This window comes from Poecilia mexicana, unplaced genomic scaffold, assembly GCF_051168715.1.
Source record: "Poecilia mexicana isolate PSO_F unplaced genomic scaffold, ASM5116871v1 scaffold_12, whole genome shotgun sequence".
Lineage (NCBI taxonomy): Eukaryota > Metazoa > Chordata > Actinopteri > Cyprinodontiformes > Poeciliidae > Poecilia > Poecilia mexicana.
Genome location: NW_028263381.1, coordinates 14134735 through 14155677, shown reverse-complemented (window position 1 = coordinate 14155677; position 20943 = coordinate 14134735). Strand labels below are relative to the sequence as shown.

The following is a 20943-nucleotide window of genomic DNA, read 5'->3' as shown; positions in this document are numbered from 1 at the left end:
ATGATTTGTGAAACCTTTAGACAAAAAAATGAAAATTTAAGACCTCATTGTTCATAGTGAATTTAATATCTCAAAGATTTTCTATAAGATTTACACGTATGTTTTGAACAGATAGACTGATCTAAGGTAATATACAAAAAAAATCTCACAGAGACAGTCTTTTAAAAAATGAATCTTTAAAAGTGATGCTGCTAAACTGTAAACATGGACTGACATTTTATAAAAACAAAATCTTTCCACAAAAAGGAGAACCATTTCAAAAAAGAAAAAAAAAATTACAGTTTGCATGAAAACTAAAATTGTTCAGTGTTACAAACCAAAAGCAAACGTAAAATACACTTCTGTAAAATGTTGCAAATAAAGAAGTATTTTGTTAATATATCTGTTCCCACATGATAAATGGTAATACGTCTCTTGGTGTTAAAGATGAAAGAGATCATAAAGTAAAACCTTGAAACTTATCCTCAGACCAATGTGCTTGGCTGTCATGAATTTAGCATGAATATTTATTTATTTATTTATTTGAAAGCTTCAACTGCAGCAGATGGAAACCAAATCTGCCTTAATGCTGAAATCCAGAATAATCACACTTTTGGAATAAAAGTGAATGAAAAACCGCCTTGTTGGTTTATTATTTAAAATGACGGTTTCATACATACTTTAGACAAATTACTTTCCTTTCTATTTTATTTTATTTTTCAGTCTTTGCAGATTGATATGATTCAGCACTGCTTATTTTAACCTAAGGGGCTCCACTAAGGCCTAGATTTAGTAATGTCAAAATATTGTTAAATCTAAAGATGGATGTAAACATTTCTTTGCTGCATGCAGAGCTAAAGCGCTTTCGTCTAGAAAGCTCCAGCAGGAGAGGTGGCAGAGAGGCGACTGCTCACTGACGTCTTAATGCAGAGCCGCCGAGTCGAACGCAAGCAGTCGGTAAAATTACTCAGCAGAATGTTTTAGTGTTGAAAAAATAGGCTTTATACACTGTACAACGTAGCGTATGCAGGAATACATTCGTGTATTCGTATGTACCTCATGAGTGCAAATAAGTTTTAAGCTTTGAAACATACATACAGGTACAGTACCTGATCCAAATATGGTCTTTATATTGGAAAACTTTTTGTCTTTTTTTCTTTTTACAGTAGCTTTATCTAATAGAAGAAGAAAAAAACAGATCCAGGCACATTCAATAAAGTGTAAAAACAACCGCACAAACACTAATTACCTTCCCAACAACTGATTTTTGCCATAACTCCACAGAGCTGAACAACAATGCCAACTGATTATCTTTTTTTTTTTTTTTCCTTGTTTTGGCAATATGATACTATACACTGGTGCATTTTATATTGCACGTAAATGTAAGAAAGACTTTCTGATACAAAAATAGTGATTTATAATGCAAAGGTTATTGCATTGGAGCAAAATAGTCTATAAACACCGAGGGATAGCTGTGATAGAATATGCAAACAGTTTATCAATAAATAAGTCATAAACAGGCGCCAACAACAAAAAACATTTAATGTAATATTGCCATAGCTGGACGGGACCTCCATTTTTACATTCTGGCTCAGCAGCACGTCAGTTTCCAGACGTATTTACCGTCCGCCTGTGGTCCTGCGTCTCCGTCACAAAGCCGTCTGCTGCCTCCAAGTGGACGGTAGTTTTATCACAGTCTCTCCCGCTCCTAGCTGATCTTCTGCAGCAGTTTGTCCTCTATTAGCTCAAACTGAACACTGACCGACATCTCGGCGATGAACTGGTCACAGCCCTCCTTGGTCACCTGTTTGCAGTAGCGCAAGTCGATGTGACAGATGCTTCCACAGCGCTTGAAATAGGTCAGCGACTGGTCGGTGACCCTGTTACAGACTGCAAAGGGAGGGAGGGAGGGAGGCGCAGGGTGAGAAATCAGAAAAAAGGTGCAGAAGTGTTCTGACATGAAGGATATATGTGCATGTCTTGTGATGACCTGATTTTGGTTTTAAGGCTAGAGCTGTACTTAAAAAGTCCACGTATTTTAAAGGTTACAAGGTTCCCAAGACCCTTAGAGGAGAAACGGGCCCACAGCATTACAGAACTTTCACCGTACAAAACAGTTAGCCAAAGGTGCTCATTCACACATTCTGATAATCATTTGTTACTAAAAAGCTCAATTCAATTAAATCCTATTTATTTTATGTTTATCTTTGTGATGGTAGGACAAAAAGAGATTACTTCCTGGCTTAAAGATATTGCTTAATTAAAACTTGGCAATCCCAAGATGCCACTTTCTAGACTTATTGATGAACTAAACTAAATTAAACTAGCAGATAGGATTTAAAAAAATGCTTGACTTAAACTTCCTTCATCGTAAATGTCAGTGTTGTCAACAATAGTAGAACTAGTGACTTTGTTAAGAAAACATTTCCACAGATATTAACATCGAGGAGAATCTGACTCTGACTAGAAAGTTCTTAATGAACTAAATTCTGTTTCTGGATAATTCACTTTGTTTGCACTAAAACAACATCAATGCTCTCTTTCAATTTGATTTCTCAGAGTTCCTGGTGTTTAACATGTTCATAAAATGAAACAAAATCTAATCTTTCAGTAGTTAATAGTTGTCACACTATTTTTATTTTACATTTTTTTAAACGATGTTTCACTTTTTCCAGAAACATGTCAGTCAGCAGTGGCTCAAAATGCTCAAAAATATCTTTTTTTTTTTTACCTCAATTCCAACTGACACGTTTGCTTAACTTATAAACCTAATATTTTAACTCACACGCCAGTGAGCTGCACATGTGAAGTAAGCTGAGATTTCCAGCCTGTAAAAGAGAGATTCTGGTACCTGACAGGTTGATGTCAGTGAGCGAGTCTCTGGTGGTTGTCCCTGCAGCGGTCAGGATGTTCACGGACTGGTCGGTGACATGGTTGCAGTAGCTGAGGTCCAGCTTCGATAACAGAGGCATGTAACGGATGATGAGGCACAGAGTCGTGTCGGTGATGTCCAGTCCGGCCAGCCGGAGCTCCTCCACGTTACGCAGCTTACTCCGGTTGTCCAGCTGACCTGGAGCATAATGAAAGGAACTTCAACATCTGAGGGAAATGATTAGGCTGGGTAACAACAGCGAGGATGTTCAGATGGTTCTGTGGAACTGATTTCTTAAGAAGCGTTGATACCTGGCCTGTTGTCTGTCGGCGGCGACAGTAAGTCTCTCATCTGGGCGTCTTTCAGGCCCTCGACCCACTGAACGTCCAGCGTTCGCAGCAGAGGACAGCTGGAGGTGCACAGGGCCGAGACGGCGACCCAGGAGCAGCCTGACAGGAGCAACACGCGCAAACCTGCAGGGCAAGAATGTAGAAATATATAGTTACATTTTGAGCACCTCCTCTTGTTTTCCTACAGGTACAGAAAAATATTCTGCGTATCGAAGAGTCATTCTGAAGACATTGTTAGGATTTCCTGTGTAAACCAGCTCACATGCACGTCAGGTAGACTAACGGTGAGGGAGAGCCGTAACGATTCATAAACCTTTCCTACAGTAAAATAGTAAATAGTTTGCACAAAGTTGCTTCATGAAGTACATTATTTGATTCCCTTCATGAGAAAAAGCATTTACAATGATGATAACTTCTCTTCTCAGATTATTCAAAAATTGAGTTTGCTTCTTTTTGGTACATTTTTTCCCTACGGATAACTGAAGAGGCCCTGGACAGTCACTGTAAGTTTCCTCAACTTGCTCTCTGCAGGTTTGGTGTTGTTTTGACCCACAGAGGCACCGAGGTGAAGTTTTACATCTTCTTTATTTGACAACTTTTTGCCATGGCCGTGTCCCATAGTGCCTTAGCACAACAATCGCATCCCTGCAGCCTTTTCACATTTTGACAACACAACTGTTACAAACACAAACTTATATCTACACTATTTGGATTTTGAGTGCGAGATCGACGTAAAGCAAGACAAAAATACACACTTGCCAAACTTCTTTATATAAATAAAATCTGAAAATTGTGATATCCATTCGCATTCTACCTTTCGCTGCAATTACGACTGCAAGTGTTTTGGGGTCAAATTTGCACACCTGGAGACTTCATTTTTATCCATTACAAATCCTTGGAAAAGCAAGTGTGTCGTAGTCGGGGTGTGTTCGTGTTTATATGGAGTGTTTGGTTTTGACTCGTCTGACCAGATTAGCTTCTTTTATGCGTTTGCTTTATCCTTTAATCCCAATAAAATACATGAAAGTTTGTGATAATAACGTGGAAAAAAATGTGGAAAAATACTACTGCAAGGAACTGCGTATCAGTGCACTCCCGGTTATTCAGGTGTGCACCAGTGTAGTTGGGGACATTTGTGTTTGCATCAAGACAAATGTTGCAGAGGTTCACAGTACGCAGCTTTAACCATGTTTGATGTTTTACTGATGAGATTATAGAGCGCACATTTCATGGATAAAATCACATTCCTGGTTCCATTTATTAAATTCTCTGCATGCACAAGCAAAAAATGCTTGTGCATGGAACAAAGTCAGGAGCTCTGCTGATGGAGTGCAGCACTTTTGAAAGCAAAAAAGGACACGGTATGAACCATCATTTGTTTCCCCTCTTCTGTAGTGTCTGCACAGTTTGACTAAAATGTGATTTGCTAACATAATGGGTAGGCCACAATTCGTCTTCACTTCAAGACAAATGTTTAGTGAGCTACTGTAAGGAGTTTTGTATATACAAGTTAAACCAGGTGTGGACATCCACTCACTGTTTGTACCCGCTCGTCCTTCCCGGATCTTAGCACAGCTGGTGCCGTTGTCCAGGGTTTATTTGTCGAGAGGCGGGGACACACCCTGGACAGGTTGCCAGCTCATCACAGAGACACACAGGACAGACAACCACACACACACACTCATATCTAAGGGCAATTTAGAGAAACCACCTAACCCGAGAGTTGTGTGTTTTGTAACCTGGAGTACCCAGAGAGAGCATGCAAACGTGCAGAAAGACCTCAGGCTGGGATTCAAACTCAAGGCCTTCTTGTTGGCAACAATGCTCCCTGCTGCGACACAGTGCAGCTGGAAAATATCTACAACCTGAAGAGCATCTGACAGCAATGCCTTTAAGGAGAACGGAGGAGAAATGCAGTCTGACTTTGGTTTCATTTACAATTCTATAAGATCACTGCAGATTTTAGCCCCTTTCAGATCATAGTTCACAACTACGAACAAGATTTCTATGGCTTTTGTCATGCAACTCATACAAGTGAGTCCTATGAGGCGTACACCAGCATACACCTGGATTTGTGGAACCAAAGGGACATGTCCTGCAAGTTACAATCGTTCACCTGAACAAAAGACACAAAATTAGTGTCAGGCTCAGTAACATCTACATCTGCTTCTGTTCATCAATGTATTTCTCATAATCGGACACCTACACACTACAAAAACACAAAATCTCTCCAAGTATTTTTAGTCTAGTTTTTTGTGCAAATATTAAGTATTATTGACTTAAAACAAGCTCCTATATCTTTCTGAAAAAGCTCCTATATCTTTCTGAAAATGTACTTGTAAGTTAGTTACAAGCACATCCAGCTGAGAGGATAAAATCTGACAAATCCCTTCTTGTCATGGCTTGATTGTCTCCTCGGGTAGATCTGAGGTGTGGACAGCGTTGGTTCAGCTTCAGTACCCATTCTCTACTGACACCTTCCTACTGACTGCTGTGGCATGCAGAACATGTCACAGATCAAAAGTCTTCTCGAAAAAGATCCTTAAGTTTTACACTCCGATGAAATCCTCTTACCAGGAAGCCTGTTGATGAGCCAGCTGAGCTGTTTTTTGGAGATGTTGGTCCAGCTGAGGTCCAGAGCCACCGGCTGCCTCCGGATGATGCCGCTCAGCATCAGCGGCGTTATCGACTTGCAGCGGTTCAGGCTGATCTGCTTCCACAGGGTTTTATCGCAGCACCTGGTTTGTGACAGGAAAGACGCGACCCGTGAGTTCGCCGCGCGTTCCCGTTTGGACGTTTCCAGCGGGACAGTTCGTCTCATACCCACCATCTGTTCCACGCTCTGCAGACACGCATGCAGACGCAGAGATCCCTGTGAGGGAGGTGACTGAACACTTTCATCCACGCCTCGCGACGCATCACGTGGGCTTCCCCGTCGTTCAGCGGCAGCCTGTCGGGTGGGGGGCTGATGGGAGGGGGTCGAATGACGTGGCGCTCCATTTGAACGCACTTCGGAGGCGACCGGCGGGGGAGCGGACGCGGACATATCGGTGTAATCGGCGCGCCTCTGTTCCAGCTGAGAGGAGAGTAACCGCACGGCGTCCCGTTGACCTCCCGACCTCCCCGGTGTCGCAGCCAGTCACCCAGGTCGCTGCTGCCGTTGCTGAGCGGCCATCTTGGTTTCTGCTCGTCCGCTTCGCTGCCCGGCTCTGGCTTTACTGGGCTGTGATTCTGGTTGCCCGAGCAGTCCTCGGTTTTCAGCGGCTGTCTGTGGTAGCTGGCCACACTGTCCTCCAGCTTCGGAGCTCTACGATTCTGAGTCTCTTCGGTTTTTATAGGCTTGCAGTTCTGATTGGCTATGAAATCTTCATTTTTGAGCGGCCTGCGATAGTGACCGTTGCTGTCCATCTTCTCCGCGCTGTGCTTCTGGTTGCTCAGAGAGTCCTCCATCTTGAGGATCTCTTGGCTCAACTCTTTGCTCAGTCCTTTGTTTGGAAGACGCCGGCGCTGATGGCGGGCTTTGAGTGGACCAGAGCTCTTCTCCTGGCCGTCTCCTGACTCGCTGCTCGGTCCGGCTCTGGGAGAGTTGGAGGATGAGTGGTCACCTTCTCTGGCTGAGGATGTTCTTAGCAGGGGAGTCACGAGTGCCTTGGCTTTATCATCTCTCTCTTTAGCTGAGGCCTCCTCTTCCTCTGAGTCCTCGTCTTGGTCCTCATTGTCACACTCACTCTTCCTCTTAATAAAATGCATTCGGTCCAAGGATAAAATATCTTCTTCATGATCCCAGTGTCCCTCATCTTCCTCCCTGTGATCGTTCTCTGTCTTGATTTGTTGCAAAGGCTTCGGACTAAATTGATCATCTGTTTTTAAAAGCTTTTTCTGAGAAAGAGAAGAGAAAGTTACGTTTTAATGCAATGTTACTTTACAGCTCTAAAACAAATCTATCAAATCATATAACAAAGGCCTCAATCTTTTAGAACAACTCCAGCACAGTAATATCAAATTTTAATAATAACATATGTAAAGGTTAGTGTAAAAAAAATAAGGGTCTCACCTTCTTTTTCAACATAATGGGTTCATCATTCGTATCAAACAGTTTCCTTTTCTTCCTTAACGGATTATCTTCAAGCCGTGTTCGTGGTAAGCTATCCAGAGCCAGCAGGGGCGGACGTTTCTTTGGCGGCTCCTCGTCGTTCTTCTTCAAGGCTACTTCCCGCTCCGCTTTTCTTTTCACAGCGGACGAGGTCGTCAGCGGGGTAACAGGTGTCGTTGCCATCACCAGCGGCAGCGGGGGCGGCAGTGGCGGCGGCGGCGGGGGCAGCGGCTCGGGCTCCTCCTTTGAGTCTCGGTTTAAGCGCGGTTCTTTGAGAAGGGAGCCAGGAAGGTTTGATGCGTACTTGAATCCTGGCCCCCTTTTTTGCTTTGTGGCCAAAAGGTTGGAAGGAAAAGAGAGGACAACTTTATTTCTCTGGCTCTGACATGTGCAGATGAATTCAGCTGTTTTGCAAATTGATCAAGTGAACATAAGCGGAATCCAGTCCACAGTGATGCTTACTTTCCCAGTTTTCCCTGCATGGTTGCACTTTGGACACTCCCAACAGTTTGGCAGCTCATCATTGACTAATCCACTCGAATCTTTAACCTAAATGAAATCAGGATTTATTATTTGACAGCTGTCTATAGCATGAAAAGGATATTGTTTTTTACGGAGTTTATATTTGACCATACTGATGCCGATCGGTTTACCTTGAGACAGTTCGGATGAACAATCTCGTTGCAGATGGAGCACTCCATGAGCATCAGGTTGAATTTCTCCTCTTCGTCCTCCACTGTGTCTTCCTTCCCAGCTTCTCCGCAGACAAGACACACGGCTGTGTGGGGCAGGACCGGCTGAGGAAACCCATACAAGGAGATAATCAGGACATCTGATTTCACATGATTTCAGTTGATGGCTGATAAACAGGGTTTTGCTGAATTGCAATCGTCTGAATGTGGTCCATGCAGGTCAGTGTGTCGTTAGGACCAGGTTTGGGAAACTCTGCCCTGCAACAGGCTGTTGCCACCCTGGTGTTTGGCCTTGTGGTCAAGTACACACGATTATGCATCATCAGAAAACCAACTAAGGCTTTTGTTGTCTGTGGGTGATTTGGAACAATGCTGAGACGTTCACACAATCTTGTGACTCATCTCAGCTGGTGAGATTGTTTAAAGCAGAGGTTCCCACAGTGAAGCATCTCCATAACCTGAGTGTTAAATTTGAATCAGGGTTCATATACACATTCTATGCTTTGATTGTTTCCATCCATTTTGACCTATTTAAAAAATATAAATATAAAATCTTTTTTTAACGCAGACGTTTTCCTAAAGGTCTGGCTTTGAATAAGCAGAAAAAAAAAGGCAGATAGACTCATACGACAATGATTATAGGATAGGGAATACAGTCTGACAATTTTTTCCCACTCTCTTAATTTCTTCCTCTATATTTAGTCAGATTCATAAAATCCTTTAAATGAAATGTGATACTTTTGCAGACATTCCCAGACTGCATTCTAACCACGTTTATTCTAAAACTATTGCTAATAGCATACATTTTGCCATAATAAGAAGGGATTTTTTTTTTTTTTTTTAAAGCAGTCATATATAGCTTAAAACAGCAGAACTGTGGCTGTTTGTGATGTCATTTTGCTCTCGTCTAAGAGGCTTATTAGAAACATGTGTATCCTTCAAAAAGTAATACTCAATGTCATAAATCTTTGAAAGTATTATTTAGTGAGTTGGAATCTAAGAAGTCTTAGGAAACTGGTCTAAGCTGCAAATACAAGCCCAGTTTGTGTATATTTCTCTGTCCATGGTTCTGAAACATACAAACAGCATTTCACCAAACACTCATCAAGAAGCCTTTGAGGGAGTCAGGACACAAAAATACACCTGTGAACCAACATCTATGGACATTCTTCATAAAACGGTAAAACGGTACAGCATCCAAAATTGTACCGACCACCAGCCTCTCACAACATGCTCATCCATCTGCCTTTATTGTTTCTCCAATTAATTATCAGTCTTTATGCAAAGATGGGTTTATTACCCTTCCTTGTTTATCAAACAGATACAAAACTGCTGCCAACTGTGTCACGTCGCATCAGAAAGCTAGCAAGCCAAACATCATCTCTAAATAAAAACGAGCGCTCCCAGCATCCTGTACTCACAGCAATGCACTGCCTCATGATGCAAGACTGCTTCATTCGCCCCGGCCCTCCAAACTTCTTCATGTCTTTACAGAAGTGGCACTCTCCGCACTCCGTCCGCAGACACGCCTCGCACTTTCGGCAACGCGTCCTTCTTCTCCTGGCACCAGACGTTCCCCGGCTGGCCGACAGCTTGACTGCTGATGCGGGAGACGCTGCCATCTTAGGTTTCGGCCGGTTGGGAGGCCGGGGCTATAAGGGCAAAAAAGGGGTATACAGTGACGAGCGGGTTAACAAAAAAAACAAAAAATGAAGCAGTAGTTTTACTTTGGTGGTATGTGTTGGTGTCACGCTGCTCAACATGAGGCCTGCAGTGAATCATGTGGGATAAAAGCTCCAAGTTTAATCACATCAATGTAGAGATAAGAAAGAAGCTTTACAATTAATAATTAATATCCAATTGTCTCAAAGAATACATCATTAAGAAAACCTCATAACAGGTAACGTAAAGCCCATTAGTACATTTAAGTTCTGCAAAAATGTTCATACTACTTCAAGTTTTTCATGTTTGGTTACTTTTCAACCAAGCACTGTATATAGACCATAAACTTATATAACTTTAAAAAGTGTAGCATGCATTTGTGCTTAATTCCTTTGACTCACTACTTTGTAGAACCACGTTTTGCAACAATTACGTCTTAATCTTATTGGGGTGTGTGTCTCTTCTGGTATTAGACATAAAGAAACTAACATTGTTGTCTATTTAATTTGCAAAGTAGCTCAAAGTTGTTCAAACTGCGTGGAAAGTCTCTAATCTTTCCACATATTCTCAAATAATTTGGGTCCAGACACCAAACAAAATTCTGAAAGAGTTATGTTTTCCTCACCTGAAATCCCAGTAAAACACATTGAAGTTTGAGGCTGTAATATTTAAAACATGAAGAGGTGTGAAACCTTTCGGAAAGCTCTGCATAACTGCAAATCTAATATTCAAATAAGATGATGTAAGTGCTGAACAGCATTTTTTTTTTTTTTTTGCACTTTCCCTCTCTAGGATAATATCAGAATGTACACATAAATAAAGGGATGATATGCGTTAATATTTATCCACAGAAAACAAACCTGACCAGATGGGGCTGGTTTTAAACACATACTCCGTGCCTCTTACAGGACTGAACAGAAGAACAAAAACAATCATCAAAAAACGTCCCTGAAGGCACCATCCAAATTTAGCCTCTCGCTGCCTTGCATGTTTCTTCTTCAAAGAGAAGCTGCACTCACAGCCACATTTCACACATGCTGCATGAGGAAGACACATTGTTCTGTCTCCCAGAGCACACGGAAGACACGCACTCGTAATAATCTCTCCTCTATTTTAAACATCTGGCCAATGGAGATTATAAAATCTTTGACCATTATTGTTTCTGTGCTGTAATTCTCCTCCTTTGGCGGCTCAGTGGTTGTTCTTTTTAATCAGAAAATCCACTCGATGCTCCCCACCATCACACACGAGAGACACTGAGTAGCAGAATGGGGGGGGGGTAAATAAATAAGAGCAAGAGGTGAAAAACACTGCAGCTATTGGAGACGAAGCCTGGATTCCTTCAGTTACATCGGCAGTGCAGATTTTCCTGGTGTCAGCATAGCAACAGCCGCGTCCCGTTCCCTAACAGAACAGTGTATGACACACACACACTTGTAACCAATGAGGACTGTAACTAGAGAGCCTCCAAGAGGGGGGAAAAAAAGTGAGTGTGGTAAATTTTGGGCACGTAATGATAATTTAGAGCAGCCATGAAACAGACTGACACGGACCGTCAGATATGTGGTTGGCAGACAGGATTAATGTGAGATATTGAAGAACTGGGGGGTTGTGCAATCTGCCCTGGAGTTTTTTTTAGGGGGATTAACAAAAGGGAGGGACCAGATAACCAAGCAACAGAGACCAGTCCTGAATAGTTACAGCCTGACAGATACTCAGGTGGATGTTAAGCAGCTACTTATCTAATGATCACAGTGTATTACAGGTAAATAAAACAGGTAATTAGACTACAAGTTCAAGAGGCAAGATAGAAGACAGACTGATCCCGTCTTGTGTCCTGTCAGCAGAAACGGCTGATGCACAGAGAATTAAAAGCGGTCTTAGCTTTTAGCAGAAAAATAACTATTTTTATTATTTTATTGACAAACTACAAACGGGCTACAGTTCAGTCTTTATCAACAATAAAAATACAAGAACATCGGACTAGTTAGCAATTTCTTGAGAGCTTATTCTGCTGGGAAACATTTTAATAGAACAGCTGCTACGATTAACGAAATGACCAAGAACTCCACGTTCATTAAGTTGAACACAAACGTCAATGTAAAGTAGATAATGAGAACAAGCATAAGACATATACAGACAATTACAAACCTAAGGGCAACAACAAACTTCAATGATCGTATACCAGCAGTAGAGGTTCAAAGAAAAAAACACGTTGATAACATTTTTGCAAAAATTGGAATAGATAATAACAGTTTCAACATTTATCGGAATAAACGACCAAAAACTGCATTTAAAACCTGCAGGTGATGTCACTAAATTCAACACAAGTTGCTCAAATTGTTCCTAAAGTTTCTGTTTCAGAGCCCGAATCACCCTCTGAACAGTTTTTGGCCTTAAGGCTACTAACTTAAAGAACGTGTGTGTGTGTGTGTGTGTGTGTGCGTGTGTGCGTGTGTGTGTGTGTGTGTGTGTGTGTGTGTGTGTGTGTGTGTGTGTGTGTGTGTGTGTGTGTGTGTAAATGACTGGAACCAATTTTGCAAAGGTCATGTGACTTGTTCTACTTGACAGCAGAACAAGATGGACTCGTTCATCAGCGCTCAGTGTTTTGTTTCATTCAAATGCAGTCACAGATTTTAAGTGAGGGAGGAGTGTGGCGCTGAGGTGAGCAGTGGAGTAGGAAAATCATTTACATCAACAAAGATTTGCAAGCAAGTTCTGTCACAGATACAGCTACCATTTTTACCCGTGTAAATGGGTGCAATAATATATAACACATGTTGAAATATTAACAGAGTTCAATATTTTCGCAGTCAGGCCGCTAAATCCGAAATGAATCAGCATCATAAGGCGACCGCCAAAAGATTTTAACAGTAAAAAAAACAACAAAAAAAAACACCAATTGTCTTCTCTGCAATAAACACACAAATAAGAAAACTATAAAGAAGGTTCAAATCAAAGACTGAGCACTGAGGGCAGACTGAATCCATGCTTTTGTCTCAAACAAGCTCAATTTCCCCACTGCTCTGTGATGTTCCACACAAGCGTAAACACAAAACATTCCTCCAGTTGGCTCGCTGTGCCCGCCTGCCTGCAGGGCGTCAGTGTGCTAACCTGCTCAGAGTCTGAGTCGTAGTCCTCATCATCAGCGCTCAGCGACATGGCCATGGCTTGTTTTCAGATGCCGTCCAGCTCATAGCAAACTGACATGGCTGCAGTCTCCTCCTCCTCCTCCTCCTCCACCTCCTCCTCTTTCTACTCCTGCTACTGCTGTCAGGCCTACAGCCCTCCCTCCTGCTCTAAAGCTTCACAATACCACAAGCAGATGTAGGAAGCGCACACACACACACACTCACTCACTCACTCACTCACACACGCACACAATTCTCCCTCATTAATATGGATCTGCTCCATGGAAGCAAGGGGGTGTTGCTGCAAAGCGCCGAGCCAATGGCAGGCGGCTGAGCATCAGAATATGAACTGGGGGCGTACGCCTCGGTCCAATGAGAAAAGAGGAAGCGGCAAAAGTGTTGTCATATTCATTCTGCGCATCATAAGGACAGAAGAGCAGGCTTGTGCACAACCAATAGAGCCAGATGGCATCTCATTACAAAAGGCAAACACAAAGGGGCCCCGGGACCAGCAGCTGGCCTTTCAAGGGACAGCAAGTGGGTGGCGGGGTGATCCAGAGGCTTGATGGGACCAGCAGAAACTTTATGAGCAAAACATCCACATGACAATTATCTTGAGATGCATAAACAACACTTTCCCTAGTAGCTTAAGAACTGATCTGCCAATTACTATTCAAAACAAGCACCTGCATAAGCTTTTAAGTAAGTAAGTAATTTTACTATAAAGTGTCCCGATAAGAAAATGAAGACGATACTGACATTGTTATTGTTAAGGTAAATGTAGGAGTTGTTTTGTTTTTACATATCACAGATTAACACAAATTAATTGCAGTATGATGTATTTTCAAGGCACATAGTGCTACTTTATTGCACAGTAAAGCAACTTTGTTGCCTTAAAAAGGCAGTATATATATCAAACTTGACTTAAGAGAAAGTTAATGTTGTAATTTGATCCCTGGAAATTGGCCTCCATCTTTTTAAGAAGCGTCTGCTCTTTCTGACACTCCGCCTTCAACACGTCGTCACAACAACAACGCTCCTCATTTCGTCGTTTACAAAGGGTCTTAGGAGAGCTGAACGAGATTTGGTCACATTCTCCGACAGGCAACGACAGCTGGCAGAGGCTGCATCACCACCGTCCACTTTAAGAGCTTTTTATCATGCTTTTCATGGAAAATATTCTCATTTTCCCGTTCACTGGCTGGTTCTGCTCAACTTCCCTTCAAGATTGGACATCACCAAAACTGTCCTGTCAGAACCTGCCTGCCTTCTGTGACCGCCGCAGTGTACAACGTGCCTACAGGATTTTAAAGGATCGCTGTCACCCTCTGGACTCGGATTGAGATGTCCAATACGCAGAACTCAGAGGAGGAAAAACATGTTTATTCCCAAATTAAAGAGCAGTAATAAGTGCTTCTGCAATCTTCTGTAGACTATTAAGCTTTTTGCAACACAAATGTGACTGATCAGCTCTGACAGACTGTCCTACATTTAGTAAAAACCCGTGTAAAGCACCAAACCTAGGAATAACTTAAATTACAAGGATTTTTTTTTTTCTTTTGACAACCAGCCACAGGTTTATGACCACGTATTAAACTGTATTCTAATTGGGGTATCCTACAAAACTTGAAGATCAAATCCTTTACATTAAATTTAAGAACCACAAAACTTCCATACATTATTATCTTCCTTTAGCCGTTATCTTAAAGTCAAGAAAAGTCAGATGAACACCAGAACTTAAAATGTCCCGCAGCTAAACATTTCTCAGTACATCAAAAACTCACTCCCACTTTGCATAGTTCATCGCCCTGCAGCTCATTTGTCTGTAAAAGAGGGCTGACACAATGTAATAGAAAATTAACACTCTCTGCAAAATCTGGTTTGTTTTGCTTACCTTTAACACTTTCTTAGGCCATAACACGACAGGAACCCCGGTGATTGCTAGTTTTGGGTCATCATCAGCATGTTCCTTCAGGACAACCTAAACAGCCAAAGAAGAAAACAAACCGACTTATGTCTACTCCTGTAATTATTTCAGTGGGTTTTTGTTTTGTTTTGTTTTGTTTTGTTTCTACCTTCATGTCATCTAGGAGGCCCTGAGGGCTCTCTATTCCCACCGGAACACATTTTTTATTCTCAGGGAGTGATTCCAGTTTCTCCACCAGTGTCCTGAGCCCGATCAGCTCATGCTGTGTCAGGTGAGTCCACTGAGCCTCAGAGCCTGGAGAATCCGAGGGGGTTTTGGGGAAGTCTAGAGAGGCGGAGCAAGGATGACAGCTGTCCTCCGAGTCGACAGATAAAGCAGCTTTGAGCAGTGAGCCCTTGATGATGTCAGGCGAGCAAGGGCCATCTCCAGACGGTCTTTCGGTTTTTTCTCCGTGGCCGTCCCTGACTGGAGGCCCACAGGAGTCATCGTTCATGTCCTGGCTCCTGGAGTCTGAAGACGGACTCTCTGTCTTTATCTTTGTCTCATAGTCTAGAACAGAGGTAATAATAGCGCTTGTTGAGAACGTGTCAAACATCACTACAAATGAGTCAGCTTTTGTTTTTACTTCACCTTGCAAAGATGCTTCCCACCTCCACAACTAAATCTTTCAGATAATTGACAAATTAAAGACGATGGGTTTTCCCTTGTTGATTTGATTTATTAAGGGAAAAAAAACTATTCTATGTGGCAATAACTGTGACAACAGCAATTTATTTCAAAAATAAAATAAAATCAACTTCAGGCATCAAATTCAAAAGCAGAATGACATGATATCCAACACCAACTTGATGCAGAACCTCCTTTCTGCACGATTTCCTGACTGGTGGATTCCGCTTTACATAACGAGAAAAAGTCCAGCTGCTAGTATTCAGTCTGTGTGATAAAAATCCTCCAAACAGGTTGGAGGATTATATATTCTATGAAAATCATGCTTTTAGCAGTTTATGCATCATTGAATCATATGTTTTTTGCATTTGTCTTTTTCTTTGGTGTAGTAACTGATCGTTCTTACCGACAGACTCTTTATGGATCTCGTGAGTAAAGTAGGACCTCCTGGTCAGACAGTGCAGGTATCGCTCCAGGACGTACCAGCATATCTCGTAGTAAAATGGGAAGCGGAATTTGGAATGAACCTGAGGAGAGGAAAAAGGAATTTATACTTACATAAACTCAGACTGGCGACACACTGGTGACGTTTCACACTAATCGCATTTTTTTTTTTTTTTTTTTGAAGGTGATCAGAGATGTCAGACACAAAATTTTGCTTTTATACACAGACGTGTATAGAAATAACACATTATGTTGCATCCTGAAGCAGGAGACAGAACAGCTCCTGGGGAATTCGGGTTAAAGTCTATAAAGCCAATAAACAGGAGACAGCAGTTCTTTTTTGCAGTTTAAAATAAACTCAAAAAGTTTATTTTTGAGTTTATTTTAACTCAAAAACCACAGGAAGCTCTGCACAGGAAGCTGCAGAGCTTCCTGTGCAGGTAGATATATCGCCATGCTTTCCAGTATGAAGACTCCTACCTTTGTCCTGTTTTCTATCTCGTGGATAGTGAACTGCATGGGGATGTTAAAGCTGTGCAGAATGTTTCCTCCAAACACTAGCGTGTCCACAGGAGTGTAAACAGCATGAATCCAACCTTAAATTGCAAAAAAATAAAAAATAAAAAATAAAAACAATAAGGAAGGAAAACATTGGATAGACAGGGTTGCTACAACTTTTTTTTTTTATTTACAAAAGGCATACTTTTCCAAACTCCCAAAATTTCCAAGTATGTCACTCTTTGTTGCCAGTTTTTAAACTACACACACACAATTTACCATTTTACCATGGTCAGGCTTTAAATATGTAAACTGCCAACACCGGGACAATAAGGATTCACTACTATTCAAATTAAATCCCAGACTTTTAAAGACTTCTCCAACTTCCATAGGAACTCTGCATTTACTGCAAAGTAACCGTAAAAAGGCTTTGCGTACTTCTTAATTCATCTGGTATCTAAACTGTTCCTGTTGCCTCCTTAAAAACAACTAAATCAGCTCACCAGATGGGATGAAGAAGGTGTATCCTTGCTTCAGCTCCACTCTCTGGCATCCGTCAGCTCGGTCTCCCAGGAAGACGTCACTCTGCTTGCCTGAAAGGACCCAGTCCTCATACAGTGCAAGGTTATGTGGGGTTGGAGGCACAAGCCAGAACACCTGGCAAAAAGAAGTGTTGTTACAGGGGGGCTTTTACTGCAATGGACTGGGATAATGTTAAAAAAAAGCCTGGGGCTACCAATTATTAAACCACATGAAGCAAAATCTTACTTTAAGTATGAGTTTAATATAGTTTAGGTATAAAGATAAAACACAAACATACTTTTTGTCCCTTGAATACATGATACCAAACTGAAGTTCCTCCGAAATCAATGTGAAAGTCTGTGTAGCAGCCCTTTACACTCATCAAACAGTACCTGAAAACAAAATAAGATCATACTTAGTTCTACGAAAAAAAAACAACATATAATTAAAAATTGGACAAATATTAACCATTTAGAAGATGGCAGCAAAAACAGTTACACTTGCAAAAAAAAAAAAAAAAAACACATTCCAACTATAAGAAACTAACAAGGAGGACAACAGTAAAGGAAATACTTTACAGTATTACCTTTGCACTTTGGGGTACTTCATCTCTGAAATGATGTTGGTAGCTTCTGTTTGGCTGTGCTTCAGATCAGGAGGCCACATGTTGTCCACCCAGTCAACCTGATCCACCTGTAAAAACGATTAAAACTGGACGTTTGTGCCTGAGTAACAAGTTTTCAGTCAAGCTCATAGAGGTAGGTTTCTGAACACCTACGAACATTTTCACAATATCACTATGCATTTCCTACCACTGTGGGCCGTTTGATGAGATGCTCCAGCTTAGTGTGGCTGAACTCTAAGCTGATGACATTAAAGAGTTTGTCGCGCTCTTCCTCCGGGGTCTCGTAATAGCGGACGAACTGAGCCATGCTCATTTCCGAGCCTTTTTGAGTGCTCACGTCCATGACATCCACAGACCTGCGACTGCCTGCAACAAAACAGGTCAAATCAACTCATCATTGGATTTATTACAAAAACTACAAATTGTGGTATTACACGGGACTTTATACCACAAAGGTCGTTTTCTTACAATCTAGGCAAAAATCTTTTACGTTTTCTTATTTTGATTATTGAAAGTTTGCAATAAAGCTGCAATTCTGAAACAGAATTAAGACAATTGTCATTATCAGTGACACTGATAATTTATCATTATCATTTCTACAGCTTTTATTGCAGTAGTTTGTTCTCACTCTTTCAACTTAAAGATATTTGTCAGTGTGAGATTAGGCAACTGGAAAAAAAACTTAAAGTAATTACCACTTCTACACATCTTTACTAGAGGTGTAAGAAAATGTTGAGGGTACTGTAATACATCTGCTCCAATTAGGGGTTCCTCAAAGTATCATTCACATGAGTCACCACTAGATGGGGCTGATTTATTCAAAATTAATGAAACTAAAAAGAGAACGGCAAAAAAATTAAATATCATAATCATAGCAGTGAGGGGGAATTCTTCTATAGCATATCACAGTTCAGAGACCTGTGTGAGTTTTCATCTCAGTGTTATACTTAAAAAATGTAAATACATATTTTCATAATTTTCATTAAAATATATCAGTGTCTTTTGCAACCAATAATTTCAAGCAACAACACTTTTCTGCTTTAAGTACAGAAAAGTGCTTAAAGCAGTATAATCCTGTGTTACAAAATATGTCACTGTCAGACACTAGATTAGGCCAAACTGAAAAAATGTAAACAATTTTATGATTTTATGTCATTTCTAATGTGGTGATCTGGTTTGTTTGCAGGAAGTCAAAACAGAGTTGCAATGATTTCTTTATTAAATCTTCTTCATATATATATATATATATATATATATATATATATATATATATATATATATATATATATATATATATATATATATTTGTGGCATTCTGCTTACCAACTAATCCTTTTATTTCACTGACTGTAAATTCCGGGTCAGGCATTCTGCAAAAAAAAAAAAAAAAAAACTATTGTAAAAATAGAAAAGCAGATCTTATCGAAGAAACATGTCTGACAATGAGACACAATTACATAATTTAGAACTTCACTTCTATACTATAGCAGTCCTTTCAAAAAAAAATAAGCACACAAATACTCAGTAATGCTGATGAGATTTTGTTTGTTTTTCAACTGTTTTTGCAGGAAAGATCTGCACAACTACAAATGCAAATATAAATACATCTTAGTTGTTTTAAAAGGATCTGTTTACATTTAATGAGTTATGTTATTTGAATATGGACAACTTTAAATAATTACTGCAAGTGTATTGTGGTCCAGTTAACAATAGTTTAATTAAACACTTTAAGAGAAAGTGAAAACAACCTCAGTAGTAACAAAATTGTTGTTTTGTGTAGAACACTTCTTACCTGATCCCTAATTCATCTTTCTCTTTAAAAATTAGTGGTATCCTGAGGGCCTCCCTTTGCACATATTCATAAGTGAAGTCTGCAAGACAGGATATTGTCAGTTTTACTCCAAATCATGTAGCTATCTCTTCCTATATTTTTTGCTGTAAAAACGATATTTTGCCAGTCAAATTGTCATGTATTTTGTTGCAAGTGAATAATAAAGTTGTATGACATGATTTTACCTCTGCCCTCCATTAAGTGAACAAACTCTGAATTATAGCAGTCACTGGCAAGCTTTTCCTCCACGTTGAAACCTCTGATGTTTACAATTTCTTCCACGTCAGACAGATCCTCGTTCTCGTCGTACATCCTCCGGCAGATGGAGCGCTGCCATTGAAAAATGCCATTATTTACATGACAAAAACAGAGACACGCGTGAAAAGCCCACTGGCTATCCCTAAAAAGGCCCACTCTTCTCCACAGATGGTTACTAAAGAATAGCAAAGAGTCTCTGAACGTTCATTTAGTGTCTAACTTTAACGCGTAAAATATTTCAGTTTTTACAGCGCCACTTCGGTTACCATAGCAGCACAATTGTAAAATGTGACTTCTCGCGCTGCGAGCGTTTAATGACGCTTATCGAATGAGAAAGGAGCTGCTGGTGATAACTGTAATTGTTTCCAGTTAATCACCCGTCTTTAACAATTTGTCTTATTTATGTTTTCAAATGCTTGGTGAATGTTACACAAATAAAATAAGTTATGGTCTCTACAATTCGGCATACGCCGTTCTTTTTATTGTTTCCCCCAAACTTTACCAGCTTCCATGACATGACAAATACCCCCCAATGTTTTCAGTCGCAAACGTTAGCTAAGCTAACCCAGTCTCTCTTCTCACAAGCTAACGTTAACGCGGCGGATGCTACACACCAGCCTCCGTCCAGTTTCAGCACACGTCTCCACGGACTGGGCCATCGTCTCTTCGGGTCGTTTTCCAGCCTCTCAGTTTCGGGGAAGCATCCTCATGCGTAGTAAAGTTAAGGAGGCACTTAGCACGCTTTACGCTTCAAAACAAGGGAACCATGTTTTTGTGTCTTACGTCATGTTCAGGAACCAAAACATTGTTGGACAACGTCATGGCATGTCACTCCGCTGCTTTCCACTGTTTTTACAAGCCACAAACATTCATTACATAACATCGGCTTACAACGCATAAAAGCAACTTCCGTCGTTAGAGGACGCGTGTAGTTTAATGAACCACCTTTAAATAAACAGACTTTAAGATGATTTTTAAAATGTTTTCATGCATAGATGAGTAAAACTGCAGGCACCTAAACTAACACCTTGGTTTTTTTTATATAATTAGATAATGATAATAAAAGATTTTGTTCGTTCCAAATAAGGTTATGGTGTTAGGTGTTAGGTATATGACAAGTATATTTCTTGTCATATCAAGAAATATACTACTAACATTTTGTACTCATTTAAATTCCTTTTTTTATTTTTAACTCGGTTCCCTTTTGGATTAGTAAGATATTACTGAATCTGAAATTATTAAATTTCTGATTTTGGTCTGCATCTCTGTGCCTAAGGATGGGTTAGTTTTATTTTTGTTTTATTTTACTTGAAACCAACATGTCCCAAATCCTCTATCAAAGAACATAGTGTAAGATATTTGCTTTGCAAATTTATAGTAGTGCATTTGTGGC

General features: G+C 40.6%; 1 protein-coding gene across 1 annotated transcript; it reads right to left on the bottom strand.

Annotated features, from left to right (window-relative positions):
- Positions 1-47: 47 nt before the first annotated feature.
- kdm2bb (lysine (K)-specific demethylase 2Bb) lies at positions 48-20346 on the bottom strand. The gene is made up of 21 exons (XM_014997917.2): positions 20165-20346; positions 19478-19622; positions 19254-19332; positions 18785-18831; positions 17649-17827; positions 17423-17529; positions 17135-17228; positions 16818-16971; positions 16297-16412; positions 15779-15899; positions 14855-15255; positions 14674-14760; positions 9408-9638; positions 7948-8091; positions 7757-7843; positions 7256-7621; positions 6029-7080; positions 5776-5939; positions 3163-3324; positions 2831-3049; positions 48-1869 (listed from the first exon to the last, which is right to left on the bottom strand). The coding sequence occupies exons 1-21, from the start codon at positions 20207-20209 to the stop codon at positions 1688-1690; spliced, it is 4182 nt and encodes a 1393-aa protein (XP_014853403.2). The 5' UTR covers positions 20210-20346; the 3' UTR covers positions 48-1687.
- Between the last annotated feature and the right edge of the window lie 597 nt (positions 20347-20943).